The sequence below is a fragment of the Pantherophis guttatus genome, chromosome 5 (genome assembly GCF_059756535.1).
Source record: "Pantherophis guttatus breed Tessera chromosome 5, ASM5975653v1, whole genome shotgun sequence".
Classification (NCBI taxonomy): domain Eukaryota; kingdom Metazoa; phylum Chordata; class Lepidosauria; order Squamata; family Colubridae; genus Pantherophis; species Pantherophis guttatus.
The window spans coordinates 2,586,629-2,610,554 of record NC_142067.1 but is presented as its reverse complement, the minus strand read 5'-3'; the positions used below and the strand labels follow the sequence as shown (position 1 = coordinate 2,610,554).

The following is a 23,926-nucleotide window of genomic DNA, read 5'->3' as shown; positions in this document are numbered from 1 at the left end:
CCTCGACTTACGACCACAATTGAGCCCAAATTTTCTGTTGTTAAGCGAGGCATGTCTTAAGTGAATGCTGCCCCATTTTATGACACAGTTGTTAAAGTCGCAAGAGGGGATCACGTGACACCCCCCCGGGGACACTGTGACGGTCATAAATACGAGCCAGCATCTGAAATTTGGTCATGTGACCACGGGGGATGCTGCAACAGCAGCAGTAAGTGTGGAAAAAAACGGTCCTAAGTCACATTGTTGGGTGCTGTCGTAACTTTGAATGATCACTAAACAAATGGTTGTAAGTCGAGGATTACCTGTAGTCAATAAAGAAATAGGAAAGAAAGAAATCGAGAATAAATAAATAAACAATAAATAAATTTTTAAAGAAAGTAAAAAAAAAACAAACCAAAAAATAATTGACTGGAATAATAAATAAACGAATAAAGAAAACAATAAATAAATGAATAAATACAAAAATAAACAAAACAAAGCAAAACAAAAATAAATAAAATAAAACAATAAACAAAACAATACATTAATTAAACAATTACACCTTAAATAAAACAATACATAAATACATAAATAAAACAATAAATAAATAAAAAACTTTCACAGGCAGTTTTGTCCGCGCAACAAGCAGACTCGCCGAAGAGAAACGGGGAACGGTACATACAGCGGATTCTGGTGTTTTTACCTGGCAGCTTCTTGCCTGCCTTTCTTCTTTCAGGTGAGCGATATTTTCGAGTGGAGAGACGGCGACTTTGACCTGCCCTCGGCACTGCCCGGTCAGGTCGGTGATGTCGTACCAGCCGCAGATGTACTGGAAGCCGGAGAGCAGGGGGGAGAGGTCCACCGATGCAAATCCTATCACTCGTTCAACGTCTGCAGGGAAAACGGCGTGTAAAAAGCACGCGAGACATCTCAGCAATTACAATTTGCACCTTGCCGTAAGAAACCTTGGTTTGTGCCCCATTCCAAACGTCGGCCTCTAAGAAAGCCAAATGGACAAGGGCACCGAGGGAAAAGGCGGTCGACTGAGTAGAAAATGATCACGTGTTAACTTTGAAGGCTCTAGTTTAATCTACCTTCTTCTAAATGACCCAGACTACAGCTCCCATTATCAGATATATGCACCTTTCAAACAGCAATTAAAAACACCCTCAAACATGGTTAGTTGCAAGCAATTGGGAATTTTTAAAAATATACTTCCCTTGCTTTGTAAAAGGGAAGACTTCATTTTCAAACACAGAAGCTATTTATTCATTTGTTTGTTCGTTTTTTTCCTTCCTTCCTTCCTTCCTTCCTTCCTTCCTTCCTTCCTTCCTTCCTTCCCTTCTTTCCTCCTTTCACCTCTTCCTTCCACCCTCACATTCTTTCTTTTTCTTTCCTTCCTTCCCTTCTTTCCTCCTTTCTCTTTCACCTCACTTCCTCCCACTCGTTCTTCTCCCTCCCTCACATCCTTTTTTTCTTTCCTTCCTTCCCTTCTTTCCTCCTTTCTCTTTCACCTCACTTTCATTCGTTCTTCTCCCTTCCTCACATTTCCTTTTTCTTTCCTTCCTTCCTTCCCTTCTTTCCTTTCTCTTTCACCTCACTTCCTCCCACTCGTTCTTCTCCCTCCCTCACATTATCTTTTTCTTTCCTTCCTCCTTCCTTCCTTTCCTTCTTTCCTCCTTTCTCTCTTTCACCTCACTTCCTCCCACTCGTTCTTCTCCCTCCCTCATATTCTTTCTTTCTTTCTTTTTCTTTCTTTCTTTCCTTCCTGCCTGCCTGCCTGCCACCCATCAAAAACTTTGGGTGGCGTACAATTCCAAAAGTATAAAAACAATGAAAAGGATGTAAAAGCGTTCTAAAAACAATAAAAGCATCCAAAGGAAATACACATGGCTGCCGAGATACTTGGCCAGTTAACAGTACAGGCAGTCCTTGACTTACGACCATTCGTTTAATGCTTCAAAGTTACAACGGCATAGGAAAAAAGTGACCGAGGACCAGTTTTTCATCCTTATGATGGATTGTTGCGGCATCCCCAAAGGATTCGTGTGAACAAACTTTTGGGTGCTTAGCAACTGACATGTATTCATGTTGGTTTGTGTAGCATCCCAAGATCCCTGGGACTATCATTTGCGACCTTCTTAGGAATCTTCTGACAAAGTTAAAGTCAAAGTCGAGAATTACCTGTAGCCATTTACAGCTACACATGAGCAATAATAAATACTAATAGCACAGGATGGATAGTCAGCTAGCTCGCAATCAACCGATTTTTAAGAAAGATTGCTATGTTACGGTTAGAAGTTGCTTGTTGCGAAGGAGTTCCGATTAGTGACAGGGGTACCTGCTTTATGCCATATTTTGAAGACCAGAGTTTTCTGGGAATCCAGCAGCAGTTCCTTGGAGAGTCTGCAAAGAATCAAAAAAGAAATCAGAAATATATTTAAACGACAGCTGGAGGAAATATCACTTCCTAGCATGTTTTTTTTTTTGGTATACGGGCAGTCCTCGACATACGACCACAATTGAGCCCAAAAATTTCTGTGGCTAAGCAAGTCACAGCTTAGCCACAGGGGGGGCCGAAAGCCCTACTAAGCAGGTATATACAAAAGTATAAAGGCTATTGCTTAATGCATTTGTAAGCTGCCCTGAGTCTCCGGAGAAGGGCGGCATATAAATCGAACCAATAAATAAATAAATAAATAAAATCATGTGTTAAGTGAGTTCTGCCCCATTTTACCATCTTTCTTGCCGCAGTTGTGAAGCGAATCACTGCCGTTATTAAGTGAGTCACATGGTTGTTAAGGGAATCTGGCTTGACTTTGCTTGTCGGAAGGTCGCAAAAGGTGATCACGCGACCCCGGGACACTGCGACCGTCATAACTACGAGTCAGTTGCCAAGCGTCCGAATTTTGATTACCTGATGCTGTAATGGTTGTAAATGTGAAACACGGTTGTTAAGTCGCTTTTTTCAGTGCCGTTGTAACTTCGAACGGTCACTGAATGAATGGTTGTAAATCGAGGACTACTTGGGTAGACGCTTGCGTCAATCTGATTCTCTCCAATTATGTTGAAGAAGAAGTTCCTTGGACAGTCTGCAAAGAGCCTTGGTAGCAGTGGTCTAAAGCACCCTGTTATTAACACAGCTGCCTGCAATTACTGCAGGTTCGAATCTCACCAGGCTCAAGGTTGACTCAGCCTTCCATCCTTTCTAAGGTAGGTAAATTGAGGACCCAGTTTGTGGGGGCAATAAGCTGACTTTGTGTAAATATACAAAAGGATGAAGGCTATTGCTTAACGCACTGTAAGCCGCCCTGAGTCTCCGGAGAACGGCGGCATATAAATCAATTTAAAAAAAAAAAAAGTTCTAACAATCCTCCAGGAACCAGGGCAGTCTATCCTATATGAAGAGCCCAGGTTGGCAAAACGACAAAACTGTGGTAGGTCTGGAGTTTACTTCTAATCTCTGAGTTTTCTACCTAGTGAATAATAGTGGGGAATGGAAGGATTTCTGCAAGGAATATATGTAAATCCTTCTGTTCCCTACTATCCTGTCAGAGCTGAAGAAGCTCCTTGGAGGAGAAGCAAAACATCTTCCAAAGAAAAAAACAAGAAAGTCCAATTCCCTCCTGAAAAAAAGCACCTTTGGGACACGTGTCTGACATATTCCTGATGTCTTACATACCTTGTCTGGTGCTGAAAATCCCAAACGGGAGAATCTGTGTTTTCTACTGTTGCGGTGGTGATCGGGTTATCGACATCAGTGGCCACGAAAGACACGTAGCTACAGGGCGACGTTACTCCCCGCTCTGCAAGGGGACTCCCTGAAACCGAATAATTTAGAATCAGTTTGCAGTTGTCAGTTTGCGTTCCACGACAATTTCACGACCAAAGAAACAAAAGTCAATCAGAATAGAGCGGGAAGGGACCTTGGAGGTCTTCTAGTCCAACCCCCTGCTCAAGCAGGAGATCCTATACCATTTCAGACAAATTTGTGTCCAGTCTCTTCTTAAAAACCTCCAGTGATGGAGCACCCACAACTTCTAGTGGCAAGCAGTTCCACTGATTAATTGTCCTCACTGTTAGGACGTTTCTCCTTAATTCCAGGCTGCTTCTCTCCTGGATTAGTTTCCATCCGTTGTTTTAACTTTTAACCTGAATGGTTTCCCGACAACAGGATGATCAGGAAACCTGAAAAATTGCTTTAACAGAACATAGAATCGTAGAGGTGGGGGGGACCTCAGAGGTCTTCTAGTCCAACCCCCTGCTCAAGGCAGGAGACCTAAGGTGAAAGAGGTCTGGGCTGGGAACGACTTTATGGCTCTGGTTTCCTGCACAGGGTTTATAGTGAAAAATCTGGATTTACCAGCCACATTCGGAGTTTAAGTTTCTTTGGAGAAATGGAAGTTGACATTCTTAGCGGGTTAAGCGAGACGTTTGTTAACCGAGTTTTGCCCCATCTTAGCACCTTTCTTGCCGCAGTTAAGTGGATCACTGCCGTCGTTAAGTGAGTCACACTGTCGTTAAGTGAATCTGGCTTCCCTGCTGACTTTGCTTACCAGAAGGTCGCAAAACATGACCCTGGGATGCTCCGACCGTCGTAAAGATGAACCAGTCACCGAGCTTTTGAATTTTGATCTCGTGGCCATGGGGATGCTGCAACGGTCGTAAGTGTGAAAATTGGTCGTAAGTCACTTTTTTTCAGTGCCGTTGTAACTTCGAACGGTCCCTAAATGCACGGTTGTAAGTTGAGGACTCTCTGCACATGTGGTACTCGACTTACAATCATTTGTTTAATGACTCTTCGAAGTAACAACATATTGCAGCATTCCCAAGGTCATGTGATCAAAATTCAGACGGTTGGCAACTGACTTGTATTTATGACGGTTGCAGTGTCCGGGGGAGGGGGGGTGTCATTTGTGATCCCCTTTTGCAAACATCTGACAAGCAACGTCAATGGGGGAGGCCAGATTCTCTCAACAACCGTGGTACTGAAAGGCAAACCTGGCAGGAAAGGACGTAAAATGGAGCAAAACTCACTTAACGGCTGCCTTGCTTAGCAATGGAAATTTGGAGCTCAGTTGTGGTCGTAAGTCAAGGATTCACGACCTCTTTGTTTTCGGTAGTCGCATTTCGCTGCAGATTCTCCTCTAGTGACCAGGGTGCTACAGAGGAGTAAAAAAAAAACAACCCCAGATAATAGTATTAAACTTTTTCCTAGGATGCTAAGCCTGTTTTTCTGCCCTGGGTGGCCTTTTGACTCCTGTTTCTCTTGCACCAATGGCTGGCCTTCTCCAGCCCCTGCCCACTGTACTTTCAACTAAGGCATGTCCTCATCCTTGCCCAAAGAAAGGTATTATATAAAAATAAGCAACTCTACCCACTTCTGGTTTTTACTGCAAAATCCTGGATGCTCTTGTAATAAAACTCTGCAGCTATGGCCTTGACCAATATGGAGTGGAGTGGAATGGAGTGGAGTGGAATAGAATAGAATTAGAATAGAATAGAGAAAATATATAGAATAGAATAGAATAAGAAATAGAATAGAACAGAATAGAATAGAATAAGGAATAGAATAGAAATACAATTAGAAGAAAAGAGAAAAGAATAGAACAGAATAGAAGAAAGAATAGAAATGTCAGGTTTCCAAGTGATGAAACCCATTCAAAAAGAAATGGACAAAATCCATCTTCCAAAACAAATTTCTTTTAAGAATATTAATAGAATAGAATTAGAATAGAATCAGAATAGAATCAGAATTAAAATAGGAGAATATACACCAGGCATTTGTCTCTGGTGCAGAAGCTCTGAGTTTACCAAGAAACAACTACTAAGTGATATAATCATAATGATTACACCAATAAGAGAAGGTAGTAAAAAAAGATGAGAAGGATAATAGTAATCCAGCCATACTACATATCTAATATAACGAAACATCTAACATCTAACACAGATTTGTAGGGTAGATGGGTCTCAAAATTGAAGTCAAAAGGATGGCCACAGCGATGCCACTGAAGCCACCGTTTTCACTTCTCTTCCCCCCCCGAAAATACAGCCTTTATGACAAGCATATCATTGCCACACACATTTCAAGAGGGTGATAAAGAATAAAGATTGCAGAGAGAAGAAAAAAGCTGCTGAAACAAGGTAAAAGTAAAGTAAAAATAAAGTAAAGCATTAACATTATAAAGAATGTTTTGACAGCTCGTTTTTCCTTTCCTTCCAATAGTTAATAATCACTAAGTGTTTGTTCTTGAAATCTGGGAGGGTGTTTCTTATTTAAACCATTTTATATAATGCTGTTTAACTGATCTTTTTTTTTTTTTAAATGTATTTCAAATGTCTAAACTGGCCTTGTTTTATGACATTATCTTATTTATTATTTATTTATGTTGTCGCATTTCTATGCCGCCCAACTCCCAAGGGACTCTTATCATATATGAGGAGACAAACTTGGTTAAATTTAGTGAAATATATACAGGCAGTCCTCCACTTATGACCACAATTGAGCCCAAAATTTCCGATGCAGCAGTTAAGTGAACCAGTGCAGTCTTTAAGTGGGTAACATGGTCGTTAAGTGAGTTTTGTCCCGTTTTACCACCTTTCTTGCGACCGTTAAGAGAATCACTGCAGCCCTTAAGTGGGTAACATGGTTATTAAGTGAGTTTTGCTCCATTTTACAACCTTTCTCACCACAGTTAAGTGAATCCCTGCAGTCCTTAAGTGGGTAACATGGTTATTAAGTAAGTTCTGCCCTGTTTTACGACCTTTCTAGCCACAGTGGTTAAATGAGTTACTGCAGCTGTTAAGTTTGTGACACGGTCGTTAAGTGAATCTGGCTTCCCCATTGACTTTGCATGTCAGTAGGTCGCAAAAGTTGATCACATGACCGCAGGGCACTGCAACCGTCGTAAGTATGAACCGGTTGCCGTGCATCCAAATTTTGATCACGTGACCACGGGGATGATGGAAATCCCCGTTAAGTGTGGAAAACGGCCGTTAAGTCACTTTTTCCCCCAGTGCCGCTGTGACTTCGAACGGTCACTAGAGCGGATGGTCGTAAATTGAGAAAAAAAAAATCTTGTATAAATCCTTTCTTTTCTGATCAATCTCTCCTCCCTACAGAGATGAGCCTGCATAAGAGGCTTGGTGGTGCAGCAGACTAAAGCGCTGTTAAGTAACACCAGCTGTCTGCAATTACTGCGAGTTCAAATCTCGCCAGGCTCAAGGTTGACTCAGCCTTCCATCCTTCCGAGGGAGGTAAAATGAGGACCCGGATTGTGGGGGCAATAAGCTGACTTTGTATAAAAAAAAGAACACCGCTTGGGGGGGGGGGCGAAAGCCCTACTAAGCAGGTATATACAAAAGTATGAAGGCTGTTGCTTAACGCATTGTAAGCCGCCCTGAGTCTCCGGAGAAGGGCGGCATATAAATCGAACCAATAAATAAATAAATAAATAAATAAACAACCGGTCAGTTTCAAATAGTTCTGATCCAAGCTGAGCTGCAAGTGGACAAATCTGGCCTTTATTTCGTATTTGTAGGAACAACTCCTGAAAAAGACAATTTGCTGGAGCACTTAGTAGTTCCTCCTGAAAGCAGAAAAATAAAATAAAATAATAAAAAAAAAAACTTAGGAGGAGGAATGTGTTAGCAGTGCAAGAATGAGGCGGGCAGGGGGTACTTTGAGCCACGGGGAGGAAACTCTTGAGCATAATTTCCCAACTGTTCTTTAACCCGGTGTTAAGCTGTACCGCTCTGGAAGCCAGCTGTTGATCAAAAAAAACCTTCCTTGGGAGAAATATGGAAAAAGTTGCTTCCTTGATTAATCCAGTTTAATCTAGTTGTGTGTGCTGGCATTCGGCACGGATTATTGGAGCGCATCAGGATGGAACGATCGGGAGGTTTTTTGAGAAACGGATGTTCTTGGAGCACAGCGCAAGGAAAGGCCAAGACAACACACTGATGTGGGAGGAAATTCTAGGAATAAGGTCACCAGAAGCAAAAAGCAGAACAAAGGGTTGTTCCGTGGCTGCCCTCTTCCACCTCCAGCTTGGATGGATTGCAAACGCTTGCATTTTATTGTACAGGTAACAACACCTCACTTGGGGCCCGTTTGAAGTTACAACGGCACTGAAAATAGTGACTTATTTGGCTAATAGAAATAACGTCGGAAAAAATATATTTATATTTATATTTGTTTCCATTTCTATACCGCCCTTCTCCAAACAGGACTCAGGGCGGTGAACAGCCAAAGTAAAAAACAGAACATACAAAATTTAAAAACAGTTTAAAATAATTAAATATTTTGGCCGTAAATTAAAACAACCCAATTTAAAATCAATTTAAAATTTAACTCAGGCCAGCCCAGCTAGTTGAAATAAATAGGTTTTCAGGGCCCGACGAAAAATCCGGAGGTCTGTTATTGTGCGTAACTCTGGGGGAAGGTTGTTCCAGAGGGTGGGCGCCGCCACAGAGAAGGCTCTCCCCCTGGGGGTCGCCAGGCGACATTGTCTGGCGGACGGCACCCTGAGGAGGCCCACTCTGTGCGAGCGTACTGGCCGGTGGGAGGCTATTGGTGGCAGAAGGCGGTCTCGTAAATACCCTGGCCCTAAGCCATGGAGCGCTTTAAAGGTGGTCACTAACACCTTGAAGCGCACCCGGAAGACCACCGGGAGCCAGTGCAGCTCGCGCAGGAGAGGTGTCACATGGGAGCGCCTCGTCGCCCCCAAAATCCCCCGCGCGGCCGCGTTCTGGACCAGCTGGAGCCTAGAATTTAAACCAGAATTTTTTTTTAACTAGGGATTATTAAAGAAAATTATAAAAAAAGAAAGAAAGTACTTAATACTACGTATAATCACTGCGGCCAGATTGGGGTTATAGCTCAATGTTGGAAAACTGATCAACTTGCCAACAGAACAACTGATAATCCCCCCCAAAAAATCTATAATTGTGTGGAAATGGATAAATTAACCTTTGAATTGAAAGATAAGGTAGACTCAAAATATTATATAGCATGGAATAGATGGTATGATTGGATAAATCGGAGAAATGAAGGGAAATGTAAAATTCTGAATAACAAAAACTAAAAAAAAAATAAAAATGCACCGTCAATAAGACAATGGATATGTGACTAAAGTCACTTTTTTTTTTTATTAAAATGATTTATATGCCGCCCTTCTCCGGAGACTCAGGGCGGCTTACAACGCGTTAAGCAATAGACTTCATACTTTTGTATATTTTTATACAAAGTCAGCTTATTGCCCCCACAAACTGGGTCCTCATTTTACCTACCTTAGAAAGGATGGAAGGCTGAGTCAACCTTGAGCCTGGCGAGATTCGAACTTACTTTAATTGCAGACAGCTGGAGTTAAATTACAGTGCTTTTAGTCTGCAGAACTATCCAGGCTCCTGTTTTTCTTTTTATGTAGTGTTGTTTATATGGATATATATGTGTTTAGTGTATATATATGTAGCATTTCGTTTTTAAATGTTTAATAAAGTTTGTTTTTTAAAACCAAAAAAAGAAAAAAAAAGAAAATAGTGACTTATGATCGTTTTTCACACTTTGGGGCTGGTCCCCCCCCCATTGAACGATGGGGGTGGGGGTGGGGAAGCAGCGATGAGAAGTGTCTGGGAGGGGAAAATTATACCTAGGGATTTGGCACGCAATTATCAGTTCTGGCTTTTCTTTACACTTGACCTTTAGTAGACGATACCTTTCTCAATGAAGGGAGTCAAGGGTCTTTCTCGCTTAGAGGTTCCAGATGAGGCAGGACTGACACCTGCTTACCTTTTAAGCTTAGGTGCATGGCTCTTTCCACGAGAACGCTCACAGCGAACGTGTTCTCCGGGTCACTGGCAGGAGGTTTGTCCTGGGGGACTTCGTCGACGGAAGGATTTGCTTCCGGGCGGACTTCCGGTTCCTGCTCCGCTGCCTTCTTCTCTTCTTCAACGCTGTTGCTGCTGCTGTCCCTGTCATCTTCACGGTTCCCAGGTCCTCCACATGGACCAGCAGGTGTCACCGTAATGTGAACACGCAGCGCGGCTCCCCCCAGGTTGGCAGCGTTTCGTCGGAACAAAGGAAAGACACCTGCGAGAAGGGGAGGAAGTGAGGCTCATTCGAAAGGCAGATCTCGCCCCTGTGAGAAAAAACTGCTCTTAAAACAATTAGTCCCAAACAAAGCTATTTTATTATAACAGCTGAGAATTACTTCATACCCAGCTTAGTCCCAATTAATTCCAAAACAAGTCCTTCAGAAAAAGTCCTTCGGCCTTATCACAAACTTTTATCTTCTTTGGCACCCTGCCAAAGGCCTTTCTTTCCTGGCAAAGCCTCACGAAGTTCAGAAACAAGAGATGCTGACTGGAAACAGATTTAGCAACGTTGCTTTCCTACAAAGAGCCCAAGAGCCTTTTCTGCTCTTTTAAGCCATATGGGAGGGGCCAATCATCTCCCGGCCTTACTCCCGAGTCGTCCCTTTTGTTTTAGCTGCTCTTGCCTTCTGGCAGCTCTGCGCATGCACGCACTAGGAACAGGCTCCTCCTGTTCCTCTGCCTCTCTGCTGTCCGACTCTGGGGGCTCTGGAGTCCGCGCATCACTCCCAGATGGCCCTGGCCCCATCTCTGCCTCCGACGCAGAGCCCTCATCCAGGCCTCCCCAGACTCCAGGACTGGCCCATGGTCCTCCCCAGCCTCCACACTGTTCAACTCTGCTGCCAACTCTGCAGGCTGCTGGTGGACCACAACATGACCACAGTTGAGCCCAAAATTTCCATTGCTGAGCAAGGAAGTTGTTAAATGAGCGTTGCTCTACCTTACTACTTTCTTGCTACAGCCTTCTCACAAGTAGGCACTAAGGCAGAAGCTTGTCCACCCCAAAGATAAAACACCCAGACACAAACTGAACAACGTGGTACATGCAGTAAGCCAGGTGTAGATCTATACACTGGGGAAACAAAACAGCCACTTCATAAGTGCATGGCACAACAGAGGAGAACAAACTAGGACTAGATTCAGCAGTTCATCTGTGTGTTTTTTTTTTACAAAAAGGCCACTCTTTTGAAGACAGCAAAGTCCACATTTTGGACAGAGAGCACTGCTGGTTTGAAAGAGGAGTCAAAGAGGCCGTCTAGGTCAAAATTCAACAGGGAGGAGAAGGATATGACATCATCTATCTTCAGTCTACCACACAGTCCTTTCAGCAGTTCCAGGAAGGCTCCACACTCATTTGCACCACTCAGGTGACACAGGTAAACCTCCCGGTGGCCTCAATGACCTTCTAAAAGGATGCAAATGATCAGCAGTCTACAAGGAATATAAGTCCTTCCATCCTCCACCATCCAGTCAGAGCTAAAGAAGCTTCTTGGATGAGAAGCGAAACATCTTCAAAGAAAAACCAGAAAGTCCAGTTACCTCTTGAAAAAAAAGGACCTTTGGGACAACCCTGACCTGGACGGCTGAGAATCTCCAGAGAGAGCCTTCTCACGAGCAAACCCAATGGGGAAGCCACTTATAACTGTGTGACTACCGTGTTTCCCCGAAAATAAGATCCTGTTTTATATTTTTTTGAACCCCAAAATAAGCGCTTGGCCTTATTTTCGGAAAGGTCTTTTGGGGCGCGTGGCGCAAGACGGGGATCCTCTTGCTGTGTTACCTGATTTCCAGCTCTGTCTCCCTAACCCTAACCAGAGGAAATGGTGGGGACCAGCTGCACATGTGGTTTAATATTTTCGGGGAGGGCTTATTTTCAGGGCAGGGGGGGGCTTATTTTAGCACATGCACTCAAAAGGCTGATTGGGCTTATTATCCGGGGAGGTCTTATTTTCAGGAAGACAGGGTAACTTGACAACTGCCGTGAGTAACTTAACCACTGTGCCAAGAAAGATCATAAAACGGAGCAAAACTCACAATTTTGGCCTCAATTGTGGTCGTAAAGTCGAGGACTACCCATTTTTCTGAGAACCAGGCTAGCGGATGCCTCTAAAACCATCATTATTTATTTATTTTTTATTTATTTTTTTTATTATTTTATTATTTTATTTTATTTTATTTTATTTTATTTTATTTTATTATTTTATTTTATTTTATTATTTTATTTTATTTTATTATTTTATTTTATTATTTTATTTTATTATTTTATTATTTTATTATTCTATTTTATTATTTTATTATTTTATTTTATTATTTTATTTATTTTATTTTATTTTATTTTATTTTATTTTATTTTATTTTATTTTATTTTATTATTTTATTTTATTTTATTTTATTCATTCATTCATTCATTCATTCATTCATTCATTCATTCATTCATTCATTCAATTTATATGCCGCCCCTCTCCGAAGATCCAGGGAGGCTCACAATACACTCAAAAAATCACTATAAAAACACTTAAACATTAAAAACATTAAAGACATTAAAACCCATTCACGCCATTCATGGCCGGATCTCGCCGGATCGCAAGAGCGAGATCAACGGCCCCAGGCCTGCCGGAAGAGCCAGAGTCTTCACTGCTTTCCGGAAGGCCAATAGGGTGGGGATGGTCCGGACCTCAGGAGGTAACTGGTTCCAGAGAGCTGGGGCAGCCACAGAGGAGGCCCTCCCCCGCGGGCCCACCAGCCGGCATTGTTTAGCTGACGGGACCCGGAGGAGACCAACTCTGTGGGATCCTACCGGTCGCTGGGAGCTATGCGGCAGAAGGCGGTCTCGAAGATAAACATACCACTGACAGTTTTCTTTTTCCGTGAACTGTCCACCAGCGGCGCCAGGTCCACGTAGGCTGATCCAATCAAGCGGTCGGTATCCAGCGGCCTTTCCACATCGCCATCTTTGCCATAAGCTCGCCACACCTGGACTTCCAGTTTCTCTTCCCTAAAGTACCAGAATAATGCTGGACTCGACCGGAGCTCCGTTCGGTTGGGTTTCCTAAACATCACAATCCCGTGTTTTTCGCCTTCTGTTAACTTTGGCCTCCTAAGTGAAGACCAAGTGGCTTCTTGATCGTAGAGTTTGTAGCGAAGGTAGCAATAGACGCTTTTATTTAAGTGTGCTTCTCCTGCGAGTAGCATGCTCTGTAGCGGTAACCACAACCGAGGAGTAGAAATAGTCACGTGGACCGGTGTCGAAGGGGCCTGGCCTTCACTCTCGCTATCCTCCCACGGATCCTCAGAGTAGGTTTCCTTCCAGTTCCACCCTAAACGGTTGGCAGTCTCCAGAACACGCTCTCGGTCTCCGGGGTGAACAAAAGCAACCGAAATCTCCAAACCTCCGACGATGCTCTGCGTGACGTTAGAAGGCTGAGATGCCAAGAGATCCTCTGGGAGGATGACGGGGTACCAACCTCTCAGACCTGCGAGGAAACGCAAAGAGAAGAAGTTCTTGTCATAAAAATAAAAAATATAATTTCTATCGTTCGTTTTGCAAAGGCCCTTGTTTGATCTCTCCTTCCAGCCTGGCTGGCAATTTCCTAACTGTCTCTCAGATATCCAGGCCCTACACAAGGATTTAGAGCAGGGGTCTCCAACCTTGTCAACTTTAAGACCTGTGGACTTCAACTCCCAGAATTTGCTGGCTGAAGAATTCTGGGAGTTGAAGTCCACAAGTCTTAAAGTTGACAAGGTTGGAGACCCCTGATTTAGAGGCCGACTGGCATTCCGGGCACTGCTCAAGCAGCAGTGCTGGCATCTAAGCATGCTGACATGCAGCCATTCCTGAGGGCACCGCTGAATTTCGATGCAGGGGTAGCTTCTGGGTAGTCTTCAAGGGTGGCCCCCCATGAAAAGTGTAGTCATGAGGTGACCAGGGCATGAGTAAATGTTCAAAGGGCTACCCAGTTCAGGAAAGGGAGACAGTTTGGACTATTGGTTGAGGTGCCAAGCTAGAGAGTAGGAGACTATGAGTTCTAGTGCCGCCTTAGGCATGAAAGCCGGCTGGGGGACTTCAGGCCAGTCACCAGGAGACTGTGAGTTCTAGATTTGCCTTAGGCATGAAAGCTGGCTAAATGACTTGGGAGCCAATCACCAGGAGACAGGGAGTTCTAGTCCCGCCTTAGGCATGAAAGCCATCTGGATGACTTTGGGCCAATTACCAGGAGACAGTGAGTTCTAGTCCCGCCTTAGGCATGAAAGCCATCTGAGTAACTTTAGGCCAATCACCAGGAGACAGTGAAGTCTAGACCTGCCTTAAGCATGAAAGCTGTCTAGATGTCTTGGAGCCAATCATCAGGAGACGATGAGTTCTAGTCCCGCCTTATCCATGAAAGCTGACTGGGTGATTTTGGGTCAGTCCCTCCCTCTCACCCCAACTCACAGGGTTGTTGTTGTGGGGGGAAACAGGAGGAAGAAGGAGTATTTGTTAAGTTCACTGCCCCCAGGTATTTCTAAGAATAATAAAGGCTGGATGCAAAAATCAATAAATAATAATAATGATGAAGGGCGCGCCCGGTGAACCTATGCAAAAGACCACCCTCCTGGCCACAGATGCCATCTGCTCCAAGTTGTGCACCCGTCTTGTGACGAGTGTAGAGGTCATAGTGTGTAACCAGGTGGTCTTTACCTGATCTTCGAATCAGCAGGTCTCTGGTAGGAACTCTCACGGTTCCCAGCAAGCAATCTTTTAGCGCTTCCCTTGGAGCTGCAAGAGTAAATAACGGTTATGACGTAAACTTTCCATCGTCATAATGGGAATTCATCCCCCTGGGAACTATCGATATGAGAGCAGGGGTCTCCAAATTTGGCTACTTTAAAGACCTGGGGACTTCAACCCCCAGAGTTCCATTTTGAGCGCTTGGCAACCGATCTGAATTTATGCCCGTCTCTTGCAAGTCGCATCACCACAACTTATGATGGTTTTGCTGAAAACCGTCATTTATTTCTGGTTCTTTGGCAAAAATGCTCCACAGCAACCAATAAGCTCGCTTAATGACCGCACTGTTTGCTTAACAACTGCTGCAAAAGAAGGTCGCCAAAAATCGACTTGGTTACATGATGACTCGTTTTACGACTGTCACAATTTATGGCCATAATTGGCAGGTTCTGTTATGGTTGTAACTTGAGGACTATCTGTACTAGTAAGCATACAATTAAGCTGTTCAACTGCAGGTGGTCCTTGACTTACAATCATTCGTATAATTATAGTTATAGTTATAGTTATAGTTGTTATAGTTATAGCCTGTTTCACCTAAAATAAGGCATCCCCTGATAATAAGCCCAATCGGACTTTTGAGCACATGGCAATAAGGCCAAGCCCTTATTTCAGGATTCAAAAAAATATAAGACAGGGTCTTATTTTCGGGAAACACGGTAGATAGATAGATGCAAGGGAGGGAAGAAGAAGAGAAGAGGGAAGGAAGGAAGAAGGGAGGAGGAAAGAAATGATAGATGATAGATGATAGATAGATGATAGAAAGATAGATAGATACCCTGTTTCCCCCAAAATAAGACACCCCCTGATAATAAGCCCAATCGGACTTTTGAGCACATGGCAATAAAGCCAAGCGCTTATTTCAGGGTTCAAACAAATATAAGACAGGGTCTTATTTTCGGGGAAACACAATAGTTATAGTTATAGTATACTGTGTTTCTCAGAAAATAAGACCGAGTCTTATTTTCTTTTAGATTTGAAAATAAGCACTTGGGCTTATTTTCGAGGCGGTTTTACTTCCCTCAGTCTGTGCAGTCTGTTCCCACTCTCCATTTTTCTCCCGCGAGCCAAAAAGCATCCCTCGAGCCTCCCAAAAAGAGGGAAAAAGCAAAGCAGGAAAAGCGGCCGAACATGCAGAAGCGCTGTGCCCAGAAAGAGAAGGGCAAAAGCGGTATTTGTGCTGCCCCATGGAGCCAGCGGGCTGCAGCTGCAGCCGGACAGTTGCCCCCCCCTCTGCCCCGCCACTCATGCTGGCCATGTCCATCCCCCTGGGCTTATTTTCGGGGTAGGGGTAATATTACGCTACCCCTAAAAAATTAGGGTTGGGCTTATTATTGGGGTGGGTCGTGTGTTCGGAAAAACACGGTAGTCTAGTCGTCTACTCTACTAGGTAGTATAGAATAGAGAAGAGAACAGAACGGTATAGGAAAAGAATAGAATGGAGTGGAATAGAGTAGAATAAAATACAGAATAGAATAGAATAGAATAGAATAGAATAGAATAGAATAGAATAGAATAGAATAGAATAGAATAGAATAGAACAGAACAGAACAGAACAGAAATATGGGATAGAATAGAATAGAATAGAATAGAACAGAAATATGGGATAGAATAGAATAGAAAATAGAATAGAATAGAATAGAATAGAACAGAACAGAACAGAACAGAACAGAACATCTCAATCAGGTGAAGGGAAGCTGTTGTGCAAAAGCACCACAAAACGTTCACAACCGAAGACGCGTGGATGCAGCCATGCCCCCCTCCCGCCAGCCTTTGGGCTCAGTTGTGCAGTTCAACGACCGGAACCCCAATTCGTTTGTCGCACCTGAGTTGAGGGGCTGGTGATAGAGGTGGAAGACCACCTCCGACCGCTGCAAGAGTTCCCCCAGGCAGCAGGCTTCTCCGCTGCTCCTCTGGACCACGAGATGGCAGGGCAGCTCCACGTGATGGTCGAAGGCGGGGCAGAAGGAGCGAGCCACGGTTCGTGTCCTGCGCGGCTCGGCCCCAGGAAGGAAGGGGAGGAGTATCGAGACGTAGGTGTTGAGACCAATTTCCGCACTATATCGGAACGGAGGGTGCTTTTCGGCCAGCGCCCTAAGCGACGAGAAGGAATGATTTTTTTTTTTTTTGAAAAAGTGTTTTATTCTTTTCTCTCTCTCTCTTTTTTTTAAAGTAATCTTCATTTTATTTATTTTATTTATTTATTTATTAAATTTATATACCGCCCTATTCCTAAGGGACTCAGGGCGGTGAACAGCGAACGATAAAAATACATGTAATACAAACGTTAATAATAAAAAAACCAATTAAAATATACTAAACATTCTGGTCCTAGATAATTCAAGACATCCTAGTTTAAAATAAAATAAAAAAAATAAAATTAACCCACAATAATGGTTGAAAAGCAATATAGGAAGCGAAACATAGAAACACCTAAACACAGGACTAAAACCCTAACCCTAACCCTAAAAATTTGTTTTTTTCTTTTAAACATATCTTAAATGATCAGTTTCTTATCTAACATACATATTTTCTTTTAACTTTCCTACTAATACAGTCTTCATCCTAAACAATTTAAGTATATTGGGGGTTGCTCTTCTACCATTTCATCTCCCTTGTTTTACAACAATCCTTCTTCTCCCTCTCCTCTCTTTCATCATTTATTTTTATGTGATTTATTCACACAGGTTGTCCTTGACTTACAACCACTTGCTTAGTGACCATTCGAAGTTACAATGGTCGTGAAAAAGGTGACTTACGGATGTTTTTCAGACTTACGACGTTGCTGCACCTACATGGTCTCTTCGAAGTCACAACGGCACTGAGACTTGTGAGTATTTTCACACCTACGAGTGCAGGTGTGAATTCAGACCCTTGGCAACTGACTCATAGTTGACGGTCACAGTGTCACAGGATCATGTGATTCCCTTTTGCAACCTTCTGACAAGCAAATTCAATGGGGGAAGCCAGATTCACTTAATGACCGCTTGACTCGGTTAGCCACTGCAGTGATTGACTTAACAACCACTGCCAAGGAAGGTCGCTAAATGGGACAAAACTCACTCAACAACGTTCTTGCTTAGCGATGGAGATTTTCGGCTCGATTGTGGTTATAAATTGTTAAGTGAATCACCGTGGTTGTTAAGTTAGTAACAACACCGTCGTTAAGCAAATCTGGCTTCCCCATCGACTTTGCTCGTCGGAAGGTTGCAAAAGGGGACTCCGGAACACTGCGACCGTCATAAATATGAGTCAGACCGCAGGAGTGCTGTAAATGGTCGTAAGTGTGAAAAACGGTCCTCAGTCACTTTTTTCAGTGCCGTCGTAACTTCAGACCGTCACTAAATGAACTGTTGTAAGTCAAGGACCGCCTGTATCGGGCTTTCGCTGCCTTCTCACCTGGCTGCTGCTTGCAAGCCAGCCGCTGCATGGATTTGGAGGGAGATGGGAACAGTCTGGGCCGCTAGCCCGTTTTCGGTTATTTTCAAGCTGCGTCGGTACTTTACGCTCACTTGGAACAAACCTGGGAAAAAGGAGAGGGAGAGAAGAAGAAGGCGGGTTCAGCTTTCAGTGGCTAAATACAGCAGGTCCTCGGCTTACAACCACCCAAAATTTCTGCTGGTACGTGAAAACGTTTGTTAAGTGAGTTCTGCTCCATTTTGGGACCTTTCTCTCCACCGTGGGCTGTAAATGAATCACTGCAGTCGTTAAGTTAGAAATGGTGTAGGGTCTCCTGCTTGGGCAGGGGGTTGGACTAGATGGCCTACGAGGTCCCTTCCAACTCTGTTAAAATACCTGTATGGAAACTGGTTGAGTCTTATCCAGATCTAATCCTGATTAGCTTTCAACCGGCTGGATGATGCCATTGGAGTGCCCGTCCAGGTAGATTTTTGAGCCAGAATTGATCGATTTATTTAAGAAACACAAATATTAAGATAATATTGTAATACATAGCGCAAATGCCCATGCAACACGGGTGGTCCTTGATTTACAGCCACAATTGAGCTTCAAATTTCTGTTGGTAAGTGAGACAATCATTGAACTGAGTGATTGACTGCAGTGGTTAAATTTGTCACACGGTTATTAAGTGAATCTGGCTTCCCCATTGACTCTGCTTGTCGGAAGGACACAAAAGGAAATGGAATGGAATGGAATAGAAGAGAATAACAGAGTTGGAAGGGACCTTGGAGGTCTTCTAGTCCAACCCCCAGCTTAGGCAGGAAACCCTATAGCAGTGATGACTAACCTTTTTGCCATCACGTGCCAGGAGCAGGGGTGTGTGTGTGACACGCGTGTGTGTGCCCACACCCATAATTCTATGCACCCTGTTCCCGCGTGTGACCCCCCCCCCATGTTCCTGGCACGCGACGGCACGGCCACCGGAAGTTGGCAAACTGGCCTTTTCTGGCCTCCATGAGGTTGGGGGGGAGGCCATTTTCGCCCTCCCCAGACTCCTAGAAAGGCTCTGGAGGCTGGGGACAACAAAAAAACGGGCCTTCTCCACCCCCCCCCCACCCCCAAGGTCCTTTGGAGGCAAAAAACAGCCTGTTTCCCTACTTCTGGTGGGCCCAGAAGGCCTGAAAATCTAAGCTTCTTCTCGGGGCAGATGGTTTCTTGCCCCGATCAACCCTCATCTTAGCTCTGGGGCAGCAGGTGTCTCCCCCTACCTGAAGACCGAGGATGGAGCTCGCCTGAGCTGCCGATTCTTGGCATGACAGGCAGGTGGAAAGTCTGGATCCCCACTTCCTGACGGTGTTGCATGGTGACCATGGCACAAAGACGGGAGAGGGGCAAGCTCGCCCTGGCAACCATCTGATCTCGGACGTTAGGATAGTAGTACCTGTGGAAGAGATGACACCAAACGGTTGCAAAACTACAATCCAGCTGGAGAAAACAAGAGAGAGCCAACGTGAAAGGAAACTAAGTTGCTTGGGTCAAGGGCAAAACACAGTAAGAAATGAACTGATAGGATATTTGTGGCTCAGGGTTGAAATGTGGGGTCCTTGGCGATCTCTGAGCTTGGCGGTTTTCTTGCAGACGTTTCATGACCCAACTAGGTAACGGCATCAGTGCTAAAAGGGAGTGGGGTTTGTGGAATGGAAGACTAGGAGGAAGAGAGGGGAGGGGAGGCAGGATTATGGGGTTCCTTGATGGTCTCTGAGCTTAGGAGATTTTCTGGCAAACATTTCATGAATTCCAACAAGGGAACATCATCAGCGCTAGAAGAGAGTGGGATTTGAGGAGAGAAGGAAGAGGAAGAGGAGGACGACAGCAGCTGTGGGGCCCTTGGTGCTCTCTGAGCTGGGTTGTTTTCTTGCAGAGGTTGCATGACCTAATTAGGAAGCATCATTTTAATTTTTAGTTTAATTTTAAATTGATTTTAAATTGGGTTGTTTTAATTTACGGCCAGAATATTTAATTATTTTAATATTGTTTTTAAATTTTGTATGCTCTGTTTTTACTTTGGCTGTGCACCGCCCTGAGTCCTTTTTGGAGAAGGGCGGTATAGAAATTTAATTAATAAATAATAATAAATAAATAAATCATCAGTGTTAGAAGGGAGGGGGGTTTGTGGAGTGGAGGAGGAGGAGGAGGAAGAGGAGAAGGGTTGTAGAGTCTCTGAGCTGAACTGGTTTCTTTGAGACGTTTCATGAGCCAACTAGGGAACATCATCAGCGCCAAATGGTAGTAGGGTGTGTGGAGGATGAGGATGAGGATTATGGGGTCCTTGGTGCTCTCTGAGCTGAACTGTTTTCTTGCAGACATTTCATGACCCAACTAGGTAACATCATCAATGCTAGAAGAGTGTTAGCAAGCCCCACTCTCACTGGCACTGATGATATTCCCTAGTTGGCGGATGAAACATCTGCCAGAAAACAACCCAGTTCAGAGAGCACCAGGGCCTCTCAAAGTCATCCCCTTCCTCTCTCCACCCACCCGCTTTGAAGACTGGTTAAAAGATCTGGGTGGGTTTGGCCTACAGAAAAGACAACTGAAGGGGAAGATAGGACAGGAATCTGGAGCCTGATGGTGCAGTGGACTGAACTGCTGTTAAAGTAGCACTTAGCTGCCAGCTGCCTGCAATTACTGCGAGTTCAAATCTCACCAGGCTCAAGGTTGACTCAGCCTTCCATCCTTCCGAGGTAGGTAAAATGAGGACCCAGATTGTGGGGGCAATAAGCTGACTTTGTATAAAAAAGTACACGGCTTAGTGGGGGGCCAAAAGCCCTACTAAGCAGGTATATACAAAAAAAGTATGAAGGCTGTTGCTTAAAAGCATTGTAAGCCGCCCTGAGTCTCCGGAGAAGGGTGGCATATAAATCAAACTAATAAAATAAATAAATAAATAAATTTGGGTATCCCATCATCCTCGGCACCATGTGATGCAGAGAGAGAGAGAGAGAGAGAGAGAGAGAGAGAGAGAGAGAGAGAGAGAGAGAGAGAGAGAGAGAGAGAGAGAGAGAGAGAAAACCAGGCTGAATGCTGGGAGGGGGTCGCCCGTCAGCGGTGAGAGACATACCTGCACCAGATTTCGAAATGAATCCCTCCTCCTTCTCCCGCTAAGCTCCGGGCAGAGAAAGCGTTGAGTAGCAGCCGCTGAACTGGGACGTCAGCTGGGACCAGCAGAGAGTGATGGTGCTCACCGCGGAAGGTGGGATCGGGAACGCACAGAGTGGTGGACGTGCGGAAGGCCTTCAACTCAAGGTCTGAGGAAGTAAATAAAACTCCGGTGGTTTCAATCAAGAGGCAGACGGAGAGCAAGGGAAGGGAAGAAGGGCCCAAGAGGGAGTTATAATTCACCCTGGAGTAAAGCCACACGTTTCTTCAAGATCACTCGTGCTTCGTAAACAATAGCTTGTATTTTGAATGAGGTGTGCTAGAGGGATTTTTTTCCCCCAAAAATAAGACTGGGCAAGCATTGGACTGGGTTTGGTATGAGACTCTTGCCTTAGGAGGAGGGCGTGGCCAGCGCCCGGTGGCACAATGCTTTTCTTGGATGCTCCCGAGAAAACATTGATATCGAAGTCGTTTGGGGTCTTTATTGACCGAAAACTGTGACCAAGAAGGGCACAGACTGGCTAACGCAGGGAAATCGCAATTCCCTGGTTAGTCAGAAGCAGCCCTTCAAATAGACGATCTAGAATAGACAGAGCCTGAGTGGCGTAGGAGGCTAATGCCTCCTACTAAGGCAGCATTTAACATCCAGCTGCCTGCAATTACTGTGAGTTCGAATCTCGCCAAGGCTCAAGGTTGACTCAGCCTTCCATCCTTTCTAAGGTGGGTAAAATGAGGACCCAGTTTGTGGGGGCAATAAGCTGACTTTGTATTAAAATATACGAAAGTACGAAGGCTATTGCTTAACGCACTGTAAGCCGCCCTGAGTCTCCGGAGAAGGGCGGCATATAAAAAAAAAAAAAAAAAAAAATAGAAATTGGCCATTGAATGAGCCGCAACAAAGCTGGGGCGGTCACAGCCGGACTGGAGAGGCAACGGATGTGGATTCATCTGGGTGGAAAAGCCGACTGATTTGAAGTTTTCTTTGCATAAACCCCTGGAAACAACTTGAAGGAAAGTGAAGGGGGAAAGAGAAGAGAGGAGAGCAGGGCGTGTGTCAACTCTCTACCCTCAGCTGTTTAGCGGCGAAGAAAGTGGATTGACCCAAGCGGAAGAAATGAATTGAATGAAGGAACAACATTACTTTGGGGAACAAGAAAATAAGAACAGGAAGCCTGATTGAATACTTGTAAATTTTGGATTTATGCGAAATTAATGAGACTGAGTGGAAATTATTGAAAGAAGTAGTTATAAAACTTTTCCTATTTTCCCCCCTTTTTTTCTACTTTTCTTCTGAGTGAAAGTGTTTTGCAGCGCCATCTACAGAAACGAATAAAAAGACTTTATTTTAAATAAACTGATGGAGAGGACCGGCCTTGAGATTGTAGGCTCGGACTGGTAAGAAACAGCTCCGTCTGGCAAGAACTGGCTATTGAGAGAGATGGCCTTAATAGAAGTTTGAAATAGGGTGCCTTGTGAAAATTTTGAAACAGAAACTAAAACGAGGCTCTTGCCGTGAGTAAGGGGTTGGACTAGAAGACCTCTAAGGTCCCCTCGAGCCCTAGGATTCAATGTTCTGTGTGTTTTAAGACTTGCGGGATAAACTGCACAAAACGTTCATCACAAATTTCTCTAATGGACCTTCTCCTAGGCCCGTGATGGCGAACATGTGGCACATGTGCGCCAGAGGTGGCACGCAGAACCCTCTCTGTGGGCATGTCAGCTGTCGCCCCAGCCGAGCTCCACCGCGCATCTGCGCCTGCCTCCCACCAGCCAGCTGGTCTTTGGGTCTCTGCCGTGCGTATGCAGGGCGCCTGCGGGGGACACACATTTATTCATTCATTCATTCATTCATTCATTCATTCATTCATTTATTTATTGGTTCAATTTATATGCCGCCCTTCTCCGGAGACTCAGGGAGGCTTACAATGCTTTTAAGCAATAGCCTTCATACTTTTGTATATACCTGCTTAGTAGGGCTTTCGGCCCCCCCTAAGCGGTGTTCTATTTTATACAAAGTCAGCTTATTGCCCCCACAATCCGGGTCCTCCTTTTACCTACCTTAGAAAGGATGGAAGGCTGAGTCAACCTTGAGCCTGGTGAGATTTGAACTTGCAGTAATTGCAGGCAGCTGGTGTTACTTAACAGCACTTTAGTATGCTGCGCCACCAAGGCTCATGGGGGTGGTGGTGGAGGTGCAGGTTGGTGCAGGAGGCTTTCCTTGCCCAAAAGGGGCGGCGGCGGGGGCCTCACATTGCATTTTGGGGGTTCTGGCACGTGTGCGTGCTTTGGGCACTTGGCACCAAAAAGGTTAACCATCATTGTCCTAGGCCAGTGATGGCTAACTTTTTTGCCGTCATGTGCCAAAAGCGGGAGTCATGCGTGCGCCTGCCCATACCCATAATTCAATGTGCCCCACTCCCCGCACATGCGTGCACGACCCCCACTTTTGGCACGCAATGGCCCGGTGGGCCTGTTTTTCGCCCTCCCCACGCTCCAGAGGCTTTCTTAGAGCCTGGGGAGGGCGAAAACTGCCTCCCCAACCCCTCCAGAGGCCCTCTGGAGGCCGGAAACGGCCCATTTCCCGACTCCTGGTGGGACCAGAAGAGCCCTTTTTTTGCCCTCCCCAGGCTCCAGAGGCTTTCTAGGAGCCTGGTGGAGGGCGAAAATGGCCTCCCTCCCCCCGGAGGCCGGAAACAGCCTGTTTCCCAACTTCCGGTAGGCCCGGAAAATCAGCTGGCCGGCGCGCGCATG

At 44.8% G+C, this 23,926-nt stretch overlaps 1 protein-coding gene across 4 annotated transcripts in view; it reads right to left on the bottom strand.

The window, feature by feature from the left end:
- Positions 1-23,926, bottom strand: part of C2CD3 (C2 domain containing 3 centriole elongation regulator) — an 82,327-nt gene that overhangs the window by 27,881 nt on the left and 30,520 nt on the right. For all 4 annotated transcript variants that reach the window (XM_060682724.2, XM_060682722.2, XM_060682723.2 and 1 more), the window contains exons 18-27: positions 21,138-21,324; positions 19,285-19,457; positions 18,017-18,140; positions 16,443-16,711; positions 14,531-14,608; positions 12,699-13,325; positions 9,770-10,069; positions 3,662-3,800; positions 2,321-2,385; positions 683-870 (exon numbers count right to left, since the gene is read on the bottom strand). In XM_060682724.2, the coding sequence (XP_060538707.2) occupies positions 683-870; positions 2,321-2,385; positions 3,662-3,800; positions 9,770-10,069; positions 12,699-13,325; positions 14,531-14,608; positions 16,443-16,711; positions 18,017-18,140; positions 19,285-19,457; positions 21,138-21,324 (2,150 nt within the window). The remainder of the gene's footprint in view (positions 1-682; positions 871-2,320; positions 2,386-3,661; positions 3,801-9,769; positions 10,070-12,698; positions 13,326-14,530; positions 14,609-16,442; positions 16,712-18,016; positions 18,141-19,284; positions 19,458-21,137; positions 21,325-23,926) is intronic.